The 24,887-nt window shown below is 30.6% G+C and overlaps 2 protein-coding genes across 3 annotated transcripts in view; one reads left to right on the top strand and one right to left on the bottom strand.

Annotated features, from left to right (window-relative positions):
• The window catches only part of LOC136978464 (TBCC domain-containing protein 1-like), a 94,984-nt gene that overhangs the window by 50,483 nt on the left and 19,614 nt on the right, over positions 1-24,887 (bottom strand). The window lies entirely within an intron of this gene.
• LOC136978424 (adenosine receptor A2b-like) lies at positions 1,548-4,371 on the top strand. 2 transcript variants are annotated; one of them, XR_010881226.1, is made up of 3 exons: positions 1,548-1,769; positions 2,929-4,190; positions 4,234-4,371. XR_010881226.1 is itself a non-coding variant. In XM_067274123.1 (2 exons), the coding sequence occupies exon 2, from the start codon at positions 2,944-2,946 to the stop codon at positions 4,108-4,110; it is 1,167 nt and encodes a 388-aa protein (XP_067130224.1). In that variant the 5' UTR covers positions 1,548-1,769; positions 2,929-2,943; the 3' UTR covers positions 4,111-4,206. The 2 variants fall into 2 exon arrangements, 1 of the variants encoding a protein (XP_067130224.1); XM_067274123.1 differs by lacking the exon at positions 4,234-4,371 and having other exon boundaries at positions 2,929-4,206.

The raw sequence follows: 24,887 nt of genomic DNA, 5'->3' as shown, positions 1-24,887 counted from the left end.
AATTTCTGTGAAAGTTCTTCAAATAAATCTTTAGATTTCAATTGTGGTATGAATATTTGTGGTATATGTTTCTCAATTTGATACGTAACTGTGTGTAATTTGTTTAAAATTAACTGAGTAAAATGTAGATCTTTTGCATAAAATAGAAAACGAGAAATGGAAATTATGCATAAAATACAGGTATTAAGCGTAAATAAAGCATAAGATATAGAAATTATGCTGGAATAAGTATAACTATCTACGTTTATAAAAGTTAAAATGTGTATATGTGTATGTATGTATGCTAGGTAAATCCCATAGAAAAAATACTGTAGGGGATGCCCACATCCCACCACCCCTTAAAGAACACCCCGTCTTAACTTAAATTCGAGTGTATTTTCGTGTTTTTTTGTCAATAAACATACAGTAAATTTTAGTTACTAAGACTATTGTTTTCATCACCCTCTACCATCCCCCTAACCGATCCCCCACCCCTCGAAAGCTCGAGCAACTCCGGGCACAAACAGCTAGTCGTGCATAAAAATATAACACATAAAAATAAAACAGAACATTAATAAAACATAACGTCATGTCTTCTACTTGCATGAACAATTAGTTTTTTTTTTTTAATATTAGGCATATATGATTTTATACGTAAGGTGATTTCATTTAAGGTGTTTTTTGTAAAAGGAGGTATACTCATAATTTAAAAACACGAGACACTCGCGCTTTTTTAGACGGTGTAGTAAGTGGGAAGTGTAACAAATTAACCTAGTTTGACATTCCCCTGGAGGTGCGACCTGATTTTTATACCCCTTTTCCGGATACGATCTTTGTTTTGGTGTTTTTGGAAAGTGAAATGTATAAATTTAGTGGTGATAATTACCATTGATCGCGCCCTTATAATGAATTAAATCAATTGAAAGCCTGTGGTTCTGTATTTTTTTTTTTTGAGTATCACGTGTTTAATTAATTGTATACACGCGTATACACACTTGCGAATTTTTTTAATATACATAAATCAGTTTGTGTTTTCTGTGTTTCTGTTAACGGTATACAATTGTTTATTTATAACACCACCACCACCACCACCACCACGTGATAATCGCCGCATCCTTTTCTCCGCGAGATCACGTGACGGCGATCACATCCGTACACACAAACACGCAAAGGAGAGTATAACAATTAATTCGAAACACACCGGTATTTATATATTTAAAAGTTCGATTTGAAAATTTAAACACGCACGATTGGCTAATTTTCTGCAGTTAGTGGGAAGGGTGTGTCTATTTATTGCACCTAGTGTCCTTCGAGTCACCAAAACACAGCACAGAAGTAAGCGGCAGATACGACAGACTAAATTTAATTAACATTAAAAGTGGGTAAGAGGACGAAACTAATTTAAAAATTCTCTTTTGTCTTTTCAGCCCGACACCGGGCCGTGTTGAAACTTTTAATGTTTTTATTTTCTTTCCTAATTAATTAATTAATTAATTAATTAAATTACGATTAAAGTGTAGTAATACGGGAGAAAAATTTCAGTCGAGGTATATGTGTGTGTGGTGTGGATACGTGTGTAAACGTGAGGCTGGCGTATGAGCTCGTGCGGTCTTTATAGTGGCGACCCACCCTCGTAGGTGATGAGACAGACCCTGCTTTTCGGGCTCGGGAGTCTCTGCTACTGGCGCTACATCTTCACTACACACGATAACCCAAACGTCTGGAAGCGGGGAGAGACAGACAGACATGCAACTCGATCCTGAAGTCAAACTCCTCTTCCTACTCCAAAGGTAAGTGGAATTCATTTCGCATCTCCTTCCCGTATTGTTAAACGTTTCTTAAAACGTCAGCTTGTGTATAACGCGCATCCCCTAGATACGTAAATGATAAGTTTAACGGCCTTTTTTTGGATAGAGAGGTGAGGGCGAGAGAGAGAGAGAGAGAGAGAGGGAGGAAACACACGAAAAACTTTTCTCGTGTTTGACATTTCCTTAGATTTAACGACGCCTGCTAACGTTGTAAGTTGCAGATTTGTTATATTCTGCTTGATCAATATGAAGATACGTTATGTCAGGTGCCGGTTGCGGTAGATTATATCGGATGTTTTTCGATTTAACGCCGGTTGCAATTTGTTAAATGGAGGTTAACGAACCTGTAAATAAAGGAATCTGTTTAAGATTCAAATCGACCCCTTTTTAATGTTACGTTTCTTTTTTGAATGACATACTTTATGCGTGCTCTCCTTCAGATGTCATTAGCGAATCTGCAACTTTTCGGTAGAAATACATCATTTATTTTCTGGGATATCATTAGAGAATATGCCTTGTTACGTTTTTAGATAATGCAGGAGCGCACCATTTCTGATTTGACGTTGTTATGGTATACAATTTAATTTATTACATGTCATTAGAGACTTCCAAATGTGCCTTTTGATATCATTAGAAGACGTCAAAACGTGCCTTTTGATATCTTTATAGAGTAAGCAATTTATTCTTTCAGATATCATTTCAATTTAAATTTGAGGAAATACTACTAAAACGCATATAATACGATTTAAGATACTGTATATGCTAACTTAATCCATTGGAAGTATATCATTCAGATATTTGTATATCACTAAAGGAAAAGAGCGTGCGATTTATATTTTAGATATAATTACCCCAAATTTGCAGTTATTATTAGGATATACATGATCTCGTATATCAGTCGATACATACCAACTTAGTGCATGCTATTTAATTAAGTCCGTTATATAAGAATATATCCGTCGATATCTCGAGATATCATTAGAATTATACTACTTTAAATATCAGTAGAAGTATCTCATTTACGTTTCCGGTTAGCAATGGAAGTTTGCCATTCACGTGTTCAGTTATGGTTAGAATTATGTCACTTACATTTACAGATATCGCCGACATCTCATGACATACTTTAAATATATATTTTCAGATATCATTAAAGAGTATGCCATTTACATTTTACGTGATCAGTTCGACCATCGCTTCTGGCATAGGAATCATTTTCAATGGTTACATACTCTTTGTATTGTTATGGCACAGAAGTCTACAAACGGCTAACAACGTGCTGTTACTACATTTAGCCTTTGTGGATTCTTTCTATTGTGTTGTGATCTTGGTATCAAACTCGGTCGTCGGTTCGTTTGTAGATTCTACAATTTGCAACGTGTTTGGATTCGTCTGGACTCTACTACCCACCGTTGTGGTATGGACCGTATGTGGACTCAGCTGTGACAGATATGCGGCCATATCCTCACCCCTACACTACTCTAGACTCGTCAACAGCAGGAAGGCAGTATATTTCGCGGCAGTATCGTGGTTTTTGGGTTCCGTTCTGGCCGTTCCACCCTTTATAGGAATCTGCCATTACGACTACAGGGATTCCAGACTGTACTGCGCTGCATCCTGCACCAGTGGTAACGTGTTCGAGACCAGTTACGTTATCGTCTACACCGTCATATCTGTGATTTTACCATTACTAATCATCCTGATCTCCAACTTGCACATACTCATGATTGCCAGATACCATAGGCACAGGATCGTCTCGGCCATATACGAAGTAACACTACGAGCTCAGGCAACGGTAACGCATCAACGTAACCCGTGCTACTTATCGAAATTCAAGGGAAGGAATGCTTTTTTGACTATTTTACAACTAGTCGGATCCCTTACCATTTTCGCGCTACCCTACTTCATCGTTATGGTATGGGAGGTGCTGTCCTGTAGTTTTGCGGAGCCCAATTTAGTGGCCACTGTTAGCATACTTCTAACCTGTATGCCACCCGTTAACGCATACGTGTACGGTGTCAAGAGCAGAGTCCTGAGGCAGACACTAAAAATACTACTGCAAAGACACCTGTACAAGCAAGAAGCCACGCGAGAAGTCAGGAGGAGATTAATAGTGGCACCACTTAATCTATCTAGAAGATATTCTGTACCATCCAACACACAGGTGACTACACCGAACACGAGTACAGCAAACACCTGTGAGAAGAGATTAGACAGAAGATTAAGTCTACCGGATAGCAAAAATGACGTAAAAGTATCGACTGTAAGCAAAATCAAGCTTCCTACCTGTGACGAAGAAGTCAGAAACGATACGGAATGCCTTTAAGAATATCCAAAAAAAAAAAAAAAAAATTAAACATAATCATGCTTATGGGTGCTACATACGTTACGTGAAGATTCTACACACTTAAATCTATCGGAATTATCGACGATATCGATGTTAAAGTACGTCATTTAACATCAGAAATCCACCCCAAATAATTTTAAGTTCAAACATTCCTTCGTAAGCATAAAATTTCAAAAGTATTTCTTTGAAGAATGCCTCAAATAAATGCTAAATTATGTATAAATGTGCTTTATATATATAAATTATGTATTTATAAAGTATGGAGATATATAATTTGTTAGGTAGTATGCCGAATATATTGTGCCATATCATAAAATATAATAATATATATATATATGTGTGTGTAACGTTTTATCAAAAATTTACAAATTTTTTAGTGTGTCTGTTTGTCTGTCGACTCGAACGGGGATGGTATTTATCAGAAACATAAAATGTTATACAGGATTTTATTATTTTTTTTGTGAAGTAGGTTAACCGAAAACAGAATACCATTTTGTTTCATTTATATACAAACTCTACGGGGCTTTTTTTAGAAAGTATACAGTATAAACATCTAAAAAAAACAAATATTTACATTTTAAATGATATTGAATCGTGTAAGTAGCAATAGTAAGGAATAAAATAAATATTTAGCTTACTTTCTAATAAAACTATTGAATAATTGATGGAGAGGGAGTGATTTTTTAGAAGTTATTTAAATTAATTTTTGGAGTGTCGTCATCGAAAAATTAAATTATACTAAGAAAACGGTGTAAATGAGATGATGATAAATATATATATTTTATATGTTGATATTTTTTATGTTTTAAATACAAAAATAAATCGCAAAAACAAAATTTTTATTTACTTTTTTGATAAAAATGATGTTTTTTCTTTTTGTTAAACACGGCGAATGAATATATATATATATATATTTATTTATTTATGTAAATATGGTGTTTATTGTTGTTAACTTTAAATAAAAAAAATGAAGACAAACACAATTGTCTTTTTCTTTTAATTGCGTTTTTTTAGAATCTCTTTACACTAGAGTTACGTAATTGATGATGTCACACTACCATCACACACAAGGAGAAAGCGCGTAATAAATTGGCGATTAAGCTAATCCCTAGGAGAATTTTTAAGGGAGGAAGGACAGTGACGTTCTAAAAAAATTCTATTTTTATCTACAAAACGGGGCCAACTCGTCAGTTCGATTCAAACGCGATTTTTTGGAGAATCTCTCGTGTTTTTTACAGACGTAGACGTTCAAGATCAACATGGAAGGACATTGATCCGTTTTCTTAGCAAACGTACAAAAAAATATGGACTGTAAAAAGACCGTAAAGCGTATTCATGGATGTAATCACTTAAACATCATCATCGTCATTCCTAAACGGTTAATACATTTTCCAAAAATACACGAAGATAAAGATGATTAATGAGCTATTTTCACGACAGCTCTTATTGTTCTCTATTATATTTTACATTCATCTTTTTCCCAAAAACACGAGCAAAAAATGCATTTATTCCTCTAATAAAACAAGTTTTTTTTGTATAGGAAATGTAAATAAAACTCCATTTTTTATATAAAAAACATTGAGAACTATTCAAAAAACACTCTATTTATACATCGAGTGAGAATTTACGATTTTTTTTTGGACTTTAAAAAAACTACACGAACCCAAAGGTATCTTTTTGAATGGCACATAACTGTGCACGTGAGCAGAGACAATGATGATGATGATGATGCATCTGATATCCGATAACACGTAATCAATTATCTCAGGCGCATCTAAAAAAGAAATCCATCTCGGCATGTAATCTTTTCTTAGAAGACGAGTCGAATATCACGCTCGAAAAAATTTAGTATGAAAGCAATTTTTACCTTAAATCTAATAAGGAAATTAATTTGGCAATAGGATCCAAAAAATCCATCGGGTATCTTTAATTTAGCATCTAAAAATCACGTGTTTAAAGCCGATTTTTGCACCGAAATTCAACGTTATTTCAATCGAAACCGGCACGACTCTATTGTTAAAAGGAAAAGTATGATTTACAGGGGCAAGCCGCTACTAAATTGAAATGGAGAGCGTATTATATATTAAGTTAAATAAATTAAAAAAAAATACGATTGCATCCCGGAATTGCAACGACGTCACAATAAATAATTGTTGTATTCTTTTATTCGTTTAAATTTCTAATTTAATAAAAGAGAAATTATTTATTGCAAATATTACGGCGAAAATACTTTACTTTACGTTACATAAACCGGTACTAAAATTTAAAAAAAATTGGATATTTTAATATTTGCAACAGGTTAGTTGGAAGCGGTATGAAATATAATAATAATAGAGAGAGAGAGAAAAATGTAAATATTTAATTTAATCACAAGATATTCGCACAGTTTTGTATACCATTACCTACCTAAGTATTGACACATCACATAGGAAAGCAAATTGGAATCTTCTGTATTATTATTTTTCCTTCCCTTCCCTTGTAAAAAATCCTCCGGATATTTGCCTCTTACATCTTGAAGGAAGAAAAAAAAAAAACATTTTCCCCCCTTTTTCTTTCGGATTCGACTTCTTTTCATATTACACATATAATTTTCCACTTATTAATTAATTAATTTCTTAGAGTAAAAAGTAAAGAATTGTGTGTTTTTTGGGGGGAGATTTATTCATTTGGTTTCTAAAAACACTCCAAGATTAAACGGAATAATAAGAAAAATAAGATAATATTTGTTCTAAACGAAAGTTTAAAGTGTTTTTAACTTCCTTTCTTATTAAAAAGAGAACTTTAAAGAGTACAATTCAATGTTATCAATTTCGAAATTCAATTTCTAAATTCGAAATTTGAGAAAAAAAGAAAACACAAGGAAAAATCTTCCGGTATAATATAAAATCTTACAGAAATATGAAACTTATTTTCTATATAAATCCATTATAAACGTTATTTATCATAAGAACGTTTTGATATATATATAAAAAAAAATGTTATAAAAAAAACAATAAAAGTAAAGTAAATTTTTAATATGTAAATGTGTTTTATGTATGAATACTTTTCTTGGATTTATCAAAGTTTATTGACAATAACATTTGCATTTTCTTGAATTGTGTGTGCATTTAGAAAAATTCTATTATTCGTATTATTTCATATTGTAAATGTAAAGTGTATATTTTTATTTCTTGTCCTTTTCCAATTATTAAACACTCCTGTCTGTAAAAAAAAGTATAAAGAAAATCATAAATTATTTATCAGAAATATATTTAAAAACAATACTTATTTTCTGTTTCTATTGTTTTAGAATGGTGTTTTATATTAATTGAGATAATTTTTGCGTTTTTTTTTGGACTATAATTTTAGATATTTTATATTGTTTTTGCTGTTTTTTGAAATTTATGGCCTGTTTCGGTGTTTTAAATGCTATTTTGTTCTTTAAAGTAGTTTTTTTTTTGATGATTTTAAGATATAATTTTGCAATTTTATTAGCTTTAAATCATTTTCTGATGTTTACAGAATAGATTTTTTTTTGCTGGCTTAAACAATGTTGATTTTTTATTAATTAATTTGAGTTTTTTACGTATGATTTCGGTTGTGTTCTTTGTTTTTAAAATGTTATTTTATCTTTTACTCTCCTTTATTAAACACTATAAATTTTTCCAAGTGTTTACAGATTGAAATTTGTGTTTTGTAGATAATTATTTCAATAAATTTCGGACATTAAATTTAATGTTATTTTATTTTATTTACTGAACAATTTTATTATATTTTTGATTTTTATTTCTACTCTATAATGGGATTTTTTTTTTGGAATCTTCTACTTGTTTTAAGTAAGAGAAAGACTAAAGTTTTCTTCTCATCAAATAATATAAAAGAAGAATCACGTTTCAAGAAAGAAAATACAAAACAACAAATTTGTGATTAAAAGTAAAAATAAAATAAAACTAAAAAGTTGTGTTTTTTATTTTTATATTATAAAAAAAAATAAAATAAACAAATAAGTAATTAATATTTTATTCTTATTTTTAGTAACTAAATGAGAATATAATTATATTTTATGAGTAAATATAATTAATTTATAATAAACAGCGCGATAAACTAAAGGCGTATGTTTTGTTTTTCTTTCTAAAAACTAATTTATTAATTTTTATTTAATCCTTTTGGCATATCGACCCTTCATTCTCGTGCATAATATACCAAAATACTAAGTTTAATCTTTTAAGGAATATCCTGTATGAATTTAAAGGAAACACCCCATTTTATATGATAATTAATAATGTATATATATATATATATATATAATTTTTTGGAAAAAATTCAACCTTCTGTATATTATTTATAGAAATGTCGTAGATTAAAATTTTTATCTCTTATAATAAATTACAGCTCTTGATATTTTAAAACTGATACGATTAATATTATTATCAGGCCTTTCTTTTTTGTGTTTTTCTTTTGGGGGGGCAACTAATGAATTCGCGGAAACGAATGACCTTGTAATAGTCTCTATAGTAACCATTTGGTTACTTAGAGGCAATTGCAAGGTCATTCATAACATCTATGCATTGCAGCAGATAATTAATTTTTAGCTCCTGCTAAGGAATCGTGCCAATCAATTTGTAAAAAAACTAAAGAAAATCCATATTTATTCGTTGTTTTATAGGACATTTATCTAAAAACTGCATAAACGACACTCGATCATCGTACTTAATATCGAATTATTGAATTTTTGGAAGAATTGTCTAATTTCTAATAAAATTTGGATGGAGTTTGATAATGATTAAATTCATCTAAAAGTGTTTAATTGTAATTTTTTTTTAAAAAGTGTTATCTATCGGTTGAAGAACGTAATCGTATGCAAATCTTCGTTAAATTTTTACTCACGAAATGTCATAAATTCTCTGTAAAAATTAATATTTTTTATATATTTAAAGTTTTTTTTTGAAGTGTTTTAAGATTAGATTCTAAAAAAAATTATTATGCTTCTTTACGTTAAGAATAAGTTTCCAAAATGTATAAGAAATAAAGAAAATTTCAAAAGTACTATCAAAAATCGCCATTATATCTCAGAAATTCTTCCAAAACAACCTCCAACAAATTTAAAAATTCCCAAGAAAACCTCCAATAAATGTAAAAATTCCCCAAAAAAACCTCCAACAAATGTAAAAAACTCCCCAAGGAAACCTCCAACAAATGTAAAAATTTCGAAATAACCTCCAACAAATGTAAAAATTCCAAAGAAAACCTCCAATAAAGGTAAAAACTGCCAAGAAAACCTCCAAAAAATGTAAAAATTCCCCCAAAAAAAACCTCCAACAAATGTAAAAATTCCCAAAAAAACCTCTAACAAATGTAAAAATTTCGAAATAACCTCCAACAAATGTAAAAATTCCAAAGAAAACCTCCAATAAAGGTAAAAACTGCCAAGAAAACCTCCAAAAAATGTAAAAATTCCCCCAAAAAAAACCTCCAACAAATGTTAAAATTCCCAAAAAAACCTCTAACAAATGTAAAAATTTCGAAATAACTTCCAACAAATGTAAAAACTCCCAAGAAAACCTCCAAAAAATGTAAAAATTTCCCAAAAAACCTCCAACAAATGTGAAAGTTCCCAAGAAAACCTCCAACAACTGTAAAAATTCCAAAGAAAACCTCCAACAACTGTAAAAAAATTTCAAAAATGCTAAATATCCAGAATTTTTTGAAATTTCTGAGATTAGCTTCTAAAAACCTTTCTAAAATCGCTATAGTTTCATATGTTCTGTTTGTAAAAACCCTCTAAAAATACATTTAAAAAATTCATTATTTATATACTAATTACAGTAGAGCATCGATTATCCGACCCCCGATTAACCGACCGCGTTCTAGTCGGCAAATTCGAAATGTCCGCTAGTGATGTGGCGCTACAATATTTGGTTATGTCTTGGCTACTTTAATATTATTTTTGTTAAATTTTTGCATGTTTTAGCTGGCAGCACTGGCTCGATCATGAAAGCGAGGCTAGTATTTAAACCAGGCCTAATACACTATACTAATAATGTATTTTTTCATACTTTTCGGTTATCCGACCAACCCCAGTCCCCAATTGAGTCGGATAATCGATGCTCTACTGTATTTTAAAGTCATTATTGATAAAATAATCAAGTTTCTGAAAACTCATCTCATATTTTTGGTTTTTAAAATTATAATATGAAAAAATACATTCGAATTGATGTTTTTCGGTAAAAAACGACATTAGAATATTGAAATATTTTAGAAGAAATTGTATTTTATTCTCGAGTAATTCTAATTTAAATAAGTTAAATGAATTGTTTTTTTTGGAGGGGTTTGTTGATGCCTTCTAAAAAATTTCCCGTGTGATTTAACACGTGATGAGAATATTTCTTAGGCAGTTTTTGAATGAATCTTTTATTATTCTGTCTTATGCACGTGCAAGTTTTTTTTTTACATCATTACACAGACGACGTACAAAATATTGGAATCCTTTTGGTTTTCATAGTTTTGGCAAAGATAAAACTATTCTAAAAATAACACCTTTGAAAATATTGTATTTTTAACTTTTTTACAAGGAGGCAATAGTTTAAATATATTGTAGAGTATTGACACAAGCGTGGATAAAATGCATTTCATCGAACTTCAAGATACAAAAAAGCCAAAGTTGAGGGCTTGGATCAAAAAAATCTACACAAATTTCACTGTAAAAAGTTAATTATTTATTTTAAAATATGCGATTTTTTGGATACCGAACCTGCAATTGGTTGCAATTCGAACTTTACTCTTAACTTATTCCATTAAATCCACAAATGGTCATCGTTGAAGTGGCGAATTTGGTCTCGATCCCGTCCTCCACCCCGTTTTCTTTCTAACCGTTTTCGTGAATTTTTTGCTTCAGTATGCACTAAAATCTCTAATCGGTCTGAGTTTGGAACGTTGGCATCACGAGACATGTATCTAATTACGCAACGGTCCAACGTGGCAACCGTGGCGCAAGCACAATGGGTGGGTGGCCATCGGTGGTGAGTTACGGCTCTATGAGACACAGGCAAATTTGTATTAGGGGCAGTGTCGACTTCAGACATTTCTGTTTGACGGAATTTTTCGGTTGAAATATTTTCTTAGAAAAGATTGGTTTGGTTGTAAAGGCCCCAGGCAATTCCCCTTTTTGCCCACAGAATAACGCACCACTACTGGGCACGTCTAGCTAGAAGACATGTCTTTGATCAGGATAGTATTTGTATAGAAAGGATACTAACCTCTTCTGAATGCATTCGTTGCCATACATTTGTTTGGTGATGGAGAGCCGTAACAGAGCAATAAAGGCCGGTGAAACTCCATTTGGACTGATTGCCAGCCAAACCAGAGACCTCGGCGTAAACTTGAAATTTCATTTAAAGGATCCACACCTAGTTCTTCTTTGGCAAAATGATATTTGTTACTAGCACATTTACTTCGATCATCCACAACCACATAGAGATTTTCTGAACCTTCGAACCTCCACCAGCAGCTTCCGTAGAAGAGTTCTTTGAATAGCAAGTTGCTTCGTCGTGTATTTTGTAGCACACTTCCCTTCTTAAGAGTTATTTGACGTAACTTAAAAATCCGGTAAACATGTTTGTATGAAATTTTGAACTTTCCAATTCTCTAAGAATTTTTAAATCCTTCCTCCAATTGGTTCCTCCTCCTTTCAATCATTCGAATACTTCCGTTCTTCTTTCTGTTATTTCCTCTTCCCCTTAAAACGATGCTGTACACTTGTACATCGTGGAACTTATAATACAGAGAAATGTTTAACTGTATGAAATTTCCGATTTTTGCCATTTTCAGTATAAAAATCTTCATAAATTCATATAGTCCTTCCGTTTTTAAAAATGGGTGTTATTTGCATAAACTTTTTCCATAAATGGATTCAAGAGTACACCAGCTGTACCTGCGAGTGTGTATTTATTCGAAATTACCGAAAAATGCTATTGAAATTTGTTCAGATTTTTAGAATACACGCATATAATTTCTAAAATAAACACGTTACAATTTTATAAAAATTATTAGATTCTAAAAACAGAAATGTGTGTATATTAATTATGGATCTAACAAAGGACAGGGTTACATTGCCAGATGTTTAAAAATATAATCCTCGTATTAGTTTTTCGTATTATTCTAATCCTTGTAGTATTGAAATAACGTATTCCTGTGTTCAATTTTTGTGTTGGAAAGAACAAACCTCGTGTTAGCTTCTTTGTTGAAATAACACAAGGATTGTGTCAGATTCCTGTGTTGGAAAGAACAAACCTCGTGTTAGCTTCTTTGTTGAAATAACACAAGGATTGTGTCAGATTCCTGTGTTGGAAAGAACAAACCTCGTGTTAGCTTCTTTGTTGAAATAACACAAGGATTGTGTCAGATTCCTGTGTTGGAAAGAACAAACCTCGTGTTAGCTTCTTTGTTGAAATAACACAAGGATTGTGTCAGATTCCTGTGTTGGAAAGAACAAACCTCGTGTTAGCTTCTTTGTTGAAATAACACAAGGATTGTGTCAGATTCCTGTGTTGGAAAGAACAAACCTCGTGTTAGCTTCTTTGTTGAAATAACACAAGGATTGTGTCAGATTCCTGTGTTGGACTTCACGTGTTGGTGTTTTTTTGTTTTGGAGGGGAACAATATGTTCCTCATCTTAATTTCTTTATTGAGAAAAACTTTAAAACTTTAATAAGAATAATTTAGTTATAATATAATCCTCATTGTTAAATCTAAACAAATAATTCACCACATTGACTTTTGTGTTATAAAATTCGTACTCAGATTTTTGTTGGGATTAGTCGACATATTGACGAGGATTGTATTATTAGAGTGACGTCAATGAAATCCTCACCTTAATTTTTCTAAAAATAATAAGGATAAAGTAGATATAAATCATAGAAATAAACATTAAACGAAAGATAGAAAGTGAAGAAAGCATTATTTCCGAAACGAAATTAAGCACCAATAAGCGTGGGTGTTAAGAATTTCGAGAGAGGAGAAAGGAAATAAATCATGAAAATTAAATGCTCGTTATCACGTGATACCTGATCGAAGATAACTTTAGTATAAAAAAAAAAAATAAATTATGTAAGCCAATAATTACTGACAGGAAGTAGAATATTCAATTCCAAGGTGAGGTTATACGTATGTACCCCCCATGTATGTGTGGTGTCTTTTTGAAGACAGAGAGATTCCTAGACGTAAATAAATTCTCTCCTAACAGGCAAATCTTGAATTAAGAATAAAATTTCAAATTTACTTTTCGAATTGATTAATTGGAGTAAAATGGATATAAAGATGAATTGATTGATTGATCGATGTAATAAAAATTAAATTGAGCTAAATAAAACTTATTATTTAATAAATTAATAAAATTTAATGAAATGTAAAATTATTAATTAGTTTATGTTAGGTGTTCGAATTTAATTAAGATATTCTGTAATTTAATTCTAATTTACTTTTCTTTTTTAATACAGGCGAATGTGTCGAAGTAGTTGCGTGAATTTTCTACATTAGAAACCGAATAAAATATTTATATATTTTATTAATAATCCGATGAAATATTATTTAAATCCTATACTAGATTTAAATAAATCAGCACAAATGTAAAAATTTCATTTAAAGAAAACTTATCTGAAAAGTGACAAAATTTCGATTATATAAGGTAATCTTTTCCCTCCTCCCTCCTTGGACCACTCCTTGGCAATGTGCCAAGGTGGGGTGCCTCCTGGGAGGACTTTCTACGAGAAAGTGGCCCTGTTAGACACGTGAAAAAAAAAGCCATTAAACACGTGGCCAGCTCTTTTGTTAGGGTGGCAAAAGCAATGTTCGGAGTTTTATTCATCAGGCACAAAGAATTATTTTAAATAATAATAATAATACATAAAAATAAAGTATAAAATTTATAAAGAAATACCAACGAGTTGAAGGATTTATTTACGTGTTGAGATAAAAGAAATAAACGAGTGAATTTTTTGATATTTAGGAATAAATTAAAATTGATTACAAGACATTCGTGTTTTATTAGAAAGGATTATTTGGTCTTTTCTTTATTTTTGAATGTAGCAATTCAAACAAACATCGCCATTGTTATATAATGATATTTTCAGCTTCTAGACTTTCCATCCAACAATTATTTAAAGTCAGAAATATCATTATTTAAAAATAAAAAAATAAAAATTTAACCTCTCGAACAATTCTAAAAACTGGATTTAAATATTCTGTAATGATGTATAAAAAATTACTTTTTTGTTAAAGTAATCTTTTGCTGAATTTTGAGTATATTCATTGATACAGAAAATAATAATAATAATAATACTAAAGCATTATTATAAAATTTATGCTAGTTTTATACGTTTAAATAAGAATATACCTTTAAATTAATCGATTTTAGTACCCTTAAATGAGGATTTTATGACATTAGGATCGTTAAATTTGTCTCAGCTGATGAAGTTATCCGTCTTAACTGAGATTAACTCAACTCAATTTGATTATAATCGGAAAGTAAAATAAAATTAATTCCAGTTTTAAGTGTATTTATAGAGTTTTTTCGTTTTAAACTAAATTATATGAAAGATAGAAAAAAATCCCTAAAATTTATACAGGGATATTGTTTTTCCCTGAATTAAAGGAATTTTTCTGATTGGTCGTTTGCTTTTAGGGAAAATTACCTAAAATTCAGTAAATTCCACTTTTAAGCATTTTTTTTTTTAAATATTTTTCGTTTTAAACAAAATTATGTAAAATCTAACAAAAACAAAAATCCCTCAAATTTATATAGGGAAGTTGTTTTTCCCTAAAATAAAGGGATATTTAAAGAAAATTTCTGATTAATCGTTTTCTTTTAGGGAAAATGATCTAAAATTTAGTAAGGGTATTCTTATAAACGGAATTGTCTATAAATTTTAATGAAAATTCGCTTTTAAAGTAATATTTAGGGAAAATTTTACCTAAATACTTTCTTTTGAAACAAATTCCGGGAAAAAATATTTAACGTATTCTGTCCTTGAATTAATTTCAAGGATACATTTTGGTTTAAACTTTTGATTTTTAGTGGTTATGTTTATGTAAATTTTTGAAAACAAATCATTTTTAAAAAATTGAATTTGAAATAAATTCAATTTTAATTAACATTGTCCTTTACGGGTAATTTAATAGAAAGATTTATAAATAAATAAATAAATTAAGACATGTTAAATATAGAATACACCAAAATTTCTTATAAGTAATTTAAAAATTGATTGTAATTAATTAAAATGTAAACGTAAATTAAAGAAAAAGGAAATAAATAAAATTTTAGTTAGGTTAAAAATGAATCTAAATCATTTTTAACCTATTATAATAATAAAAAATTTTTAAAAATTCATTTTTACTCCTCGAGATGGCGCAACAATATTAAATTTTAATTATTAAAAAATTCGAAAATTGACCAGTTTTAATTAAAATTAAATTGTAACTCCTTAAGAATTCATTTCAAAATTGATTTACTAAATACACTCGTGGACAAAATGCCGAATTTCGGGCGTGTACTGATATACTAGATAGGTATACCAGTATGTAAATGGTTACCGGTGTGGTCCTCAAGTAATGTCTTAAAATCGCTACCTTCGTATCCTATAGAAAGGCTTCCACTCGTTCACTGTGAGAGCCTTTCAGTGTGCCTGTCATTTGAAGGCCTGACTCGATCTAATCGAAGACATTACGCACGGTTAAAGGAGTTTGAGAAATGCCGCATAATCGGATGTCTAGCTGTTCCGATTTGACTGTGAAGAGGTGTCGAGGTGGTGGATATTTCAGGACATAAATAAATGGCGGGTAGGTTCTGGATGCCCAGACAGATAACCAGAAAAGACTCGTCAGACATAAGGGACATCTGCAACGGCTCGTGTTTTTTTCCACACCATTGGCATGCGCGTCCTAATGTTATCTTAACACCTCAACATACAGTGGTGTAAGCGTGATCTGCTCCGGACTGGCATAGTATCGTCTTTAGTGATGAATTCCTGTTCTGTTTGGGAACTGACGACTATTGTTAGAGTGTGGAAGGCCACTGTTGAGCGCTCCAATCCTGCCTTTAGTGTTGAACCACCTATTGTCTCACTACTACGTGCTGCTGGTGAGCCATCGATTGGTCATCTCTAGTAGTGCTGCGACTGAAATCGATGGTACAGAGGAACATTCATGAGGTCCTGCACCCTCATAGTAGGGTCATTGCAAATAATCATTTTCCAGCTAGATAATTCTCGGCCCAAACACAATATTTTAGGAGTACCTCATCATGTTGCCACACTTCCATGGTTTGTTCGGTCTCCAGATTTGCGAGATATGTGACGAATCTGGAGACCGAGCAGACCATGGAAGTGTGGCATTTGTGGGACCACACGAGATACCAGTTTCGACCAACTGAGAGTGTGAGGGATTTTCCCCACACTCACAGATTTTCTTACAGATATTATTAGAGGCAATTGTAATAATATCTGTTAGAAAATCTGTGTGGTTCCCGTATGTCCTCCGTGCCTCATCGAGCCACGTGTATCCAGATAAGAAGAAGTTCTGTAAGACACTAAAGGTTCCTTTAAAATGTATCATTGTTCAACGTGAAATTATCTCTTTACTGTGATATTGTAACCACTTATTGCCATCGTCGTTACTTTGGCACTAGTAAAGTTTCATTCGATTCCAATGCACCCTTCTTGGTGAGGAACTTTCTGTCAGTGAATGTATTTAAAAACTGATCTTAAAGACTTTATAAAAATTCAATAATAAGGGTTGTAACATATCAAAAATGAAAAATTAATGTTTTGAAAGAATGTAACTTTAAAAGATGTATACAATTAGTTTAATTTTGAATACAGAAATAAAATAGTGTCATTAAATTTGTATTATTGGGATCAATTAGGAATACGACACGCTGTTAGAACACAAGAAAACTTGGAAAAATACAAACATACATTTGTTTTGTTTCAATTATTAAATTTATTACATTCGTATCAGGAACTTTGACATTTTTGAGAGGAAATTTAATTATTATTATTTTTATAATTTGAATTATCCAATTACAATTTTACGAGATTAAATTATTTAAAATTTCCTTGAAAGATTGGTTTAAAAATCTGTTTAATAATCTTAAAAAAGTTCATTTAATACCAATTTTTTAAACTCTAATTTAATTGAAAATTACTTTATAATTTCAATTAAATTAAATTATTAAAGTAAATTTTGATTTTAATGTTAGAATGATTTCACTTCATTTATTTTTAAACGTTTTAAATATAATTAAATACATTTAAATTTTATAAAAATGATATTCACTTTATTCTACTTAAGTTAATTATTTTAAATTGTAAGGATAAATATAAAATCTAATTAATATAATTATTAGAAAGAAAGAGGCGATTAAAAATTATTTAATCTTATTATTATTCAATGGAAAGTGTAGAAAATGCCATTAAAATAATGAAAGTAAATTATAGTATTGTACTGATTTTATATACAGAAAATACAATTATAAATAAAGAAAAACATATATTTAAATGTAAAGATCTCTCTCCCACATGAAAACCATGCAAATGTGAGTAATTTCTACACGAAAAACAATATTAACAATAGTTTAATGTATTAAAACCGAGTTTAAATTAGTAAAATATAGGATTTCTTTTATGTTTAATAAACACAGTTAAAATTGTTTGTGGCGCCATCTGTTACGAGATGTTATTTAAAAAATAACTTTTATATTATTAATTATTGTAAAAAGGCAAAAAGCCTAATTTCCATAGTAAAATTGAGTTTTTTTCTTAATTTGTAAATGCCAATAACGAGTAAAAGTCCGACAACACAATATGACACGTGACTTCCTTCTATCTTCCCACCCCTTGTCCTTTAAATAACAAAGAAATACCCAAGTATAACTTAAGCTACGTTTAATCGTTAATAACAAAAAGATCAAACGAGGTTAAGGGTCGAACGATTTAAGCACGTGCTTCCTTCTCGAACCAGGGATGTGACGACACACGAGCATTAATCAATTGGTTGTTCCCGAGTAAATTTTAAATGATTAATTTACAGTTAAGCGCGAATTGATGAAACAAATCATTACGAAACTGAATTTAGTCGTTACATAAATAAAATGACAAGAATTTAAATCAATGCACAATCCATTTTACGTTCGTTATAAACGTGACTATACAAAAAATAAATGCAGGAAGTGGAAATTTTTGCGAATATTCTCACATCCTCTCGTAAAGATTACAGTGTCTAAGTAGGGAAAATAGTCTTTTAAAACGATTTTGTGTGAATCATCATCTAACCTAAGGGGTGGATCATCACTGGAAAATTGTTTTTGTGGTTATCTTATTCGCTCTATAAATATATAAAATAATAGAAATGTTGGTTGTCATGCGATACCCAAGCGTTAGTGTCATGCAAACGTACAATTCGGTTCAATACAGATAGACGGAACTATATCCACTAAAAGTTCTGTTCGATAGTACCTCAGGGAGATAATCCTTCAGCAAAACAGGGATGATTCCCTATCATCGAAGGATTAAGGAATTTATCAAAAATTGGGTCTAACTTTTAAAGCAGTTTTTAAGCACCAGATCTTATAATTAAAGCAGAATTTTGATGTTATTAACGATGCTTTACTACAGCATAAGTCCATTACGAATTTGCAATGGATTTTTTGTGGATTGGATTGAATTTCAAAAATAAGGCAACTCGACGCTTTGGGGTGCTTCTCTGGCAGACTTTCTACCCGTTTTTAAGTGTTAAGACACGTGTAGAAAACACGAATAACGCTACTGCTGTCCCTCACCATTTTAATCCATTTGGCCACTGTGTTTTTTTAATGGATTATAATGGATTTTAGGGATCACAGATTCATTACAATCCATAGATAAATTAAGACGATTCACATAATTTCGCCCTTGCAATATTCCGCAAAATGAAAAGATTATAAGAATAAACCATATTTTATAGTGCAGAGCAGAACTTCTAAGATTATTTTAACAAATTACTTTACTAATTTGTTCGAGAACCTTTATCCTTTTGCATATACGAACAGGATTTTATACCTTTTATCTTAATTAAATGCACTTACATGAATTGTATATATAAATTATAATTATAGAAAGACGACGAGTACAATAATCTTCAAACTTCTACACGTAAATTTATAAAATATAATTTAAAAAAAGGAACCAGTTAAAAGATAAGAGCGAATTAATATAAATTTAAATTAAATGTTATTGTTATTAATACTATGAATTAATTTCGAAAAGTGGAAATAAGGAACAATAGAAAGCAGTCATCTGTAACGTATCTTGACACTTCAGAAGTGTGTTGGGGGGATCGAAACTGAGGAATTGATTATTTCGTTATTCGAAAAGGGAGGATAATTATCGAGTAGAACATCTCCATGTCTCTAGATAATACTTGGAGCACTGGTAATTAGGAAGCGATACCTCTTCCTCTGGGAATACCAGCGTGTTGCAATAAGGTTACATCACCGACAACATTCAATTTGATTTCCAAAATAAGATCTTAATCACGAGTGAAACAAAGTGAATTTACCGCTAAAGCAATTCTACTTGTCGAAATTTATTTCTCCGTGAAAATAAGTAATTTAATCTTCTCTTCGCCGAAACCTCCGAAGAACGAATAGCCAAACTCCTCTTTGAATATATATATTGCCGTCCACATTTGAAGCTTAATAACTCCTGTGCCTTTTACCGAAAATTTCAGAAATTTTGCAGGGAGTTTTGCGTATTAGGTACATTTATGCTGTGAAATTTCGGTGGTTAAAGATCGACGGAGTGAGTCGATAAAGGGGTTCACGTGTCGGGTGTCGAGTGGAGTCGGACTTAATGATTTTATTCGTTATTAACATCTATAATATTTAATAAAACTCGTTTCTACCCTCAAAATTAAGCTTTTTTCCATTATATAATAATTAATAATATAAAATGTTTTAAAATAAAATCTCGTAACAGATGGCGCCACACAAAATTTTGACTTTTTTCCGGGAAAGTTACTCAACTCGTTGCTGGATTTTTTTAAAAAAAAGTAATGACATGAATCATGAAAATTTTAAGTAAAACATGGAAAGAATCAACTAATAGAATCCCGAGGGGCCCGAGTTTCATGCTGTTGTTTGACCACGGAAAAACCTCTCGAAGATTTCTTGATGTTCTGAAACACCCTGTATTTTGTCTTTTCGATACATTACACAAGAAATATAATGGAATAAATAATTTACAACGTGTTTTCGAGAATTTCGTAAAAATAGGTCCGTTGGTTTCCACGTGAAAGGACCTAAGAAGAAAGAATCGTTTAAAAATACCTGCTAGATAATGTGGGTTGTGTAACATCTGGGATGTGCCTGTTTGAATCATGCGCTTACATTTATCTTTGACAACAACTGGTTAGATATTTCCTTCCTTCACAACAAATCTCGCAGACGATCGATCATCTTGAATGCTCTTTGCTGTTAGATATCAATTTACCATTCTTAACAACGTCACAGTAGAAAATTGATATCTTTAATTTTAAATTATTGTTAAGCGTTAACACTTAAATAATGGCAATGATCTAACTTATTATTACATTAAATTTACTTTGGCATCATGGAGAATTTCGAAGAATGGATTATTTTTCCCCTAATTAAATTACTTTTTTTAATAAAGATTATTCGGTAAATCCTTCTATTAACAGTAATGAAGTTTCTGGTATAAGGGTAGAAAAAAGAGAGGGAATCGATAGTTTTGTTCTCCATATAAATATACACTTAATCTCACTCTGATGCGTCAATGTCCTATTCATAGCGTACCTCATTGTTATGAATACTAAGCACCGTATCCTACATTAAACAATGTATTATTGATAATAGTGATAATAGTGAACTTTCTCAACTTCATAATTTCCCAGGTTCATTTTATTACGAAGTCCCCCGCTTAACAAGTGTAGTATAATCTGTTACGTATGAGCAAAGCAAACTATAGTTTAGGGTCTCGAGTCACGAGGGGCTTCGTTCTATTCTCACGGTTTATGTGTATTGCCAATTGTTATTTGGTGGAAGAGAAAGAGCAACCTGTGTGTTGTGGTTTAGGACCGCAACAAATGTAAATCATGCTGTGTTTCTGAGTATATACGAGTGGAAATTATTTAGGAGGAGTACAGTATTATCGTCTTCATTTTATTGGATTTTTAATTAATGAGTCTGTATTATTAAACAATCTCGATCCAGGTGAATAGATTTTAAACGGTATTTATGGATTTTGATATTTTAATAATGAGTTATGGTTCTTGTTAAGAATCATCACTCAGCCATTTAGATAAATTATTTCATTAATTGTAATTAAAAATAATCTCATTAATTACATCTTTACAACATTTAACGAATATTAATGGCATAAAATTATAAAATAACAACAATCAATAGAGAGGAAAAGTGAGGAAGAGTAAGAAAAAGAGAGAAGGAGAGGGGGAAAAGAAGAAAAAATAGAAAGAGGAAGAGGCAGAGAAAGAGAAAAACAGCGGAAGAAGGAAAAGAAGAAGAAGAAGAAGAAAAAGAAAGAGAAAAGAAGAAGAAGAAGAAGAAGAGAGAGAAAGACAGGAAAGAGGAAAAAATAGAAAGAGGGAGAGGTAGAGAAAGAAAAGAAAAAGAAGAAGAAGAAGAAGAGAGAGAAAAAGATAGGAAAGAGGAAAAAATAAAAAGAGGTAGAGAATAAGAAAAAGAGCGAAAGAAGGAAAAGAAGAAGAAGAAGAAGAGAGAGAAAGACAGAGAAGAGAAAAAGATAGAAAGAGGGAGAGGCAGAGAAAGAGAAGAAAAAGAAGAAGAAGAAGAAGAAGAAGAAGAAGAAGAAGAAGAGAGAGAAAGACAGGGAAGAGGAAAAGATAGAAAGAGGGAGAGGTAGAAAAAGAAAAGAAAAAGAAGAAGAAGAAGAAGAAGAAGAAGAAGAGAGAGAAAGACAGGAAAGAGGAAAAGATAGAAAGAGGGAGAGGTAGAGAAAGAGAAGAAGAAGAAGAAGAAAAGAGAAAGAGAGAAAGAAAGACAGGAAAAGTGGAGAGAAAAAGAAGAAGAGAGGAACAACAACAAAAACGTACAGTACCTTAAATGCATTTATTATAAATTACTTTTAAAATTTCCACAAAAAGTGAACTGCACAATAGTTTACCGAAAACATTGTAAAAATCGTATTAGTATGAAGTTCGGTAAACAATTCCGAGTAGAAATCATGAAGCAAGAGTGTTATTTGTAAAAAAAACATCTAAAAAAGACAATTACGAAATACAGTATTGGTGATTGGCAACGAACGGACAATCACGTATCCAATAAATATTGCTGGGATATAATGCAATCAAAGCTAATGGTGTCAAATTCCAGGGGGAAAGGAAGAAGATTCTTGTGTGTTTAGTCAATAATGGTATAATATAACAGATTGTTATTAATTATATAGAATGCCATAATGCTATTCTAGGATCCTGATAGCTATCGGTTACAATCAGGTGATATCAAACATTTTAAATACTAAAAGTTCGAATTAAAAATGAAAAAATGAAATTTTTTGCGCTTTTTTCCACTTTAATTATAATTTTATAATAATTTAGAATTAAAAATTGTATTAAAATGCATAGAAAGTTACATAAAGTATTAAAATTTTTCACCCAAATTTGCTTTTAGAATCCCCAAAAAATTATAATTTTTTAAAAAATGGAATAATTCACAGAAGGTAGAGACTATTTTTTAAGAAAACTGTAGCATATAAATTACATATGTACATAAATTTTGTATAAAATACCACTGTTTTAGTACGAAACAGTGTCATATATTCGTGTTATTGTAACAAGAATATGCAAATTTATCATCAAATATAGGTTACAAGGTAACATTCGAGTGAATATATCGTAGGCTGTATCGGAATGATGTACACATTTTACGTCAATTTGACGTCATTTTTCCACTTTTTTTATTATAAAAATGCAGAATTTACGACATATCGACGTAGAATCTACATCGTTTTAACAATACCAAATCATACTACCTGTTGGAGAGACGTAAGTCACGTAACACATTCTCTGGTGTGTACCGAGTAGAGAGAGCGTACCAATCTGATGATAATTTATTCAATTATTTAGACCTAAATAGTTAGAAGTTTTGTATAGAAAATAGACTATTAATTGCCCAGCATTCTTTATTTGTTTCCATGCTCAATAATTTCTACCATTACTTTAAGTCTTCAGATTGGGTGGGAAGATATTAAGGGTTCATATCTCACGAACCAATGATCCAATTTTTATGAAAATTTCTAGAAACATTTCCACATAACATATAAACCTCTACGCCAAATTTCAGACATTTTCGATAAAAGGAAAAGGAGTTATTAAGCTTCAAACTAAGTGAACAAAATCGTGTCCCCACACACTATAGGAGGGAAAACCCCGATAGCCATACGTCTTTCACAACTTAAATAACCCAAATGAACTATATCTTTTTAAAATTTATTTATTTTTAATCTTTCCTCTCATGTTTTTTATCATAAATATCTTCGATTTATTATCTAGAGTATACAGTTTATCTTTTGGATTTTCATAACTTAACAAGATTAAAGAATAAAGTCGTTATTTTTCATCGTATAAATCGTCTTGCATCTTAATTTAAAAACTTTTGTATACAGTTTAAGGACACGGAATTTCTCTTTCCTTGTGTTCATCATTAAATTACATCAAATTCTGGGTACATTTATTTGATTCTGCTTCAGGAAAAGTAATAAAATGTTAAATAAAAGGGGGCTCCAGGTAACTTCCCTTTCTGCCCATCGAATTTACTCTATTTAAAAGAATAAAATAGGGTATCACAGAATAATTATAGAGATTTTTGTTATCTACTGATAAGAATTTAGAACACTACAAAACTCTCTTATTTAAAGTATAATAAACGATACTATATTTACTAAATAATCCTTAAATTAGGGTTTTTTTTTAGGTTGAAAGTGGTGTTTTTATCTTATCAACTGATAAGTTAAGTGCATTTCTTAATGTATTTTCAAAGTGTAATTAGAGAATTAAACGTTAGAGTAAAGTAGAAAAGGATCTTAGTCACCTTTCTAAACCGCTTCTAACACTTGGAAATAATATTCTTGGTGTAATAATTGTATTTATTTCTCGAATTAAGTCTAATAATAATAATAATAATAATAAAATTCTTAACTTATCAGGAGATAAGACAAAAGCCTAAATTTCACAGTAAATATTGCAATATCTTGATATAATTATCAGCAATTCAGCACTTTTTTTTAAAAATATCATACATAAGTAATTTTATTTTGTATTTTTTTAAACAAAAATTACATTTTTTTTACTCTTAAAAATTCAATTTTAGTGACATTTAACTGAAATTAAATAAGGAAAACATCACATTTTTTAAATTTTATTTTATTAAATTATTAAATAAAAGTAACAAAATGACAGCATCTAACAATACAAATGAATGTAAGCTTATTAGTCACTTCCAATTTTAAATTAATTTATTAAAATAATTTTTAATATACTTTAGAATATTAATTAACTTCACTACTTAAGTCCTTTTCTAGAAAAGTAATTTAAAATTTTAATACTTTACACAGGGATTATTATAGGAAACAACACAGGAAACGTATGGTGACAAGTCAAATTTTGACACTCGCGGATCCCCCCCAGAAATTCTTGGACCCCTCTTATAAAATTCTTGTCGTCCATTTTGCATTATAAAGTAACATTACACA

This window comes from Centruroides vittatus, unplaced genomic scaffold (genome assembly GCF_030686945.1).
Source record: "Centruroides vittatus isolate TY-2023 unplaced genomic scaffold, ASM3068694v2 contig_538, whole genome shotgun sequence".
Classification (NCBI taxonomy): Eukaryota; Metazoa; Arthropoda; class Arachnida; order Scorpiones; family Buthidae; genus Centruroides; species Centruroides vittatus.
This window is presented reverse-complemented; position numbering and strand designations above follow the sequence as displayed.

Coding starts and splice junctions, on each gene's coding strand:
- LOC136978424 (XM_067274123.1), top strand. CDS start 2,944: ATGCCATTTACATTTTACGTGATCAGTTCGACCATCGCTTCTGGCATA.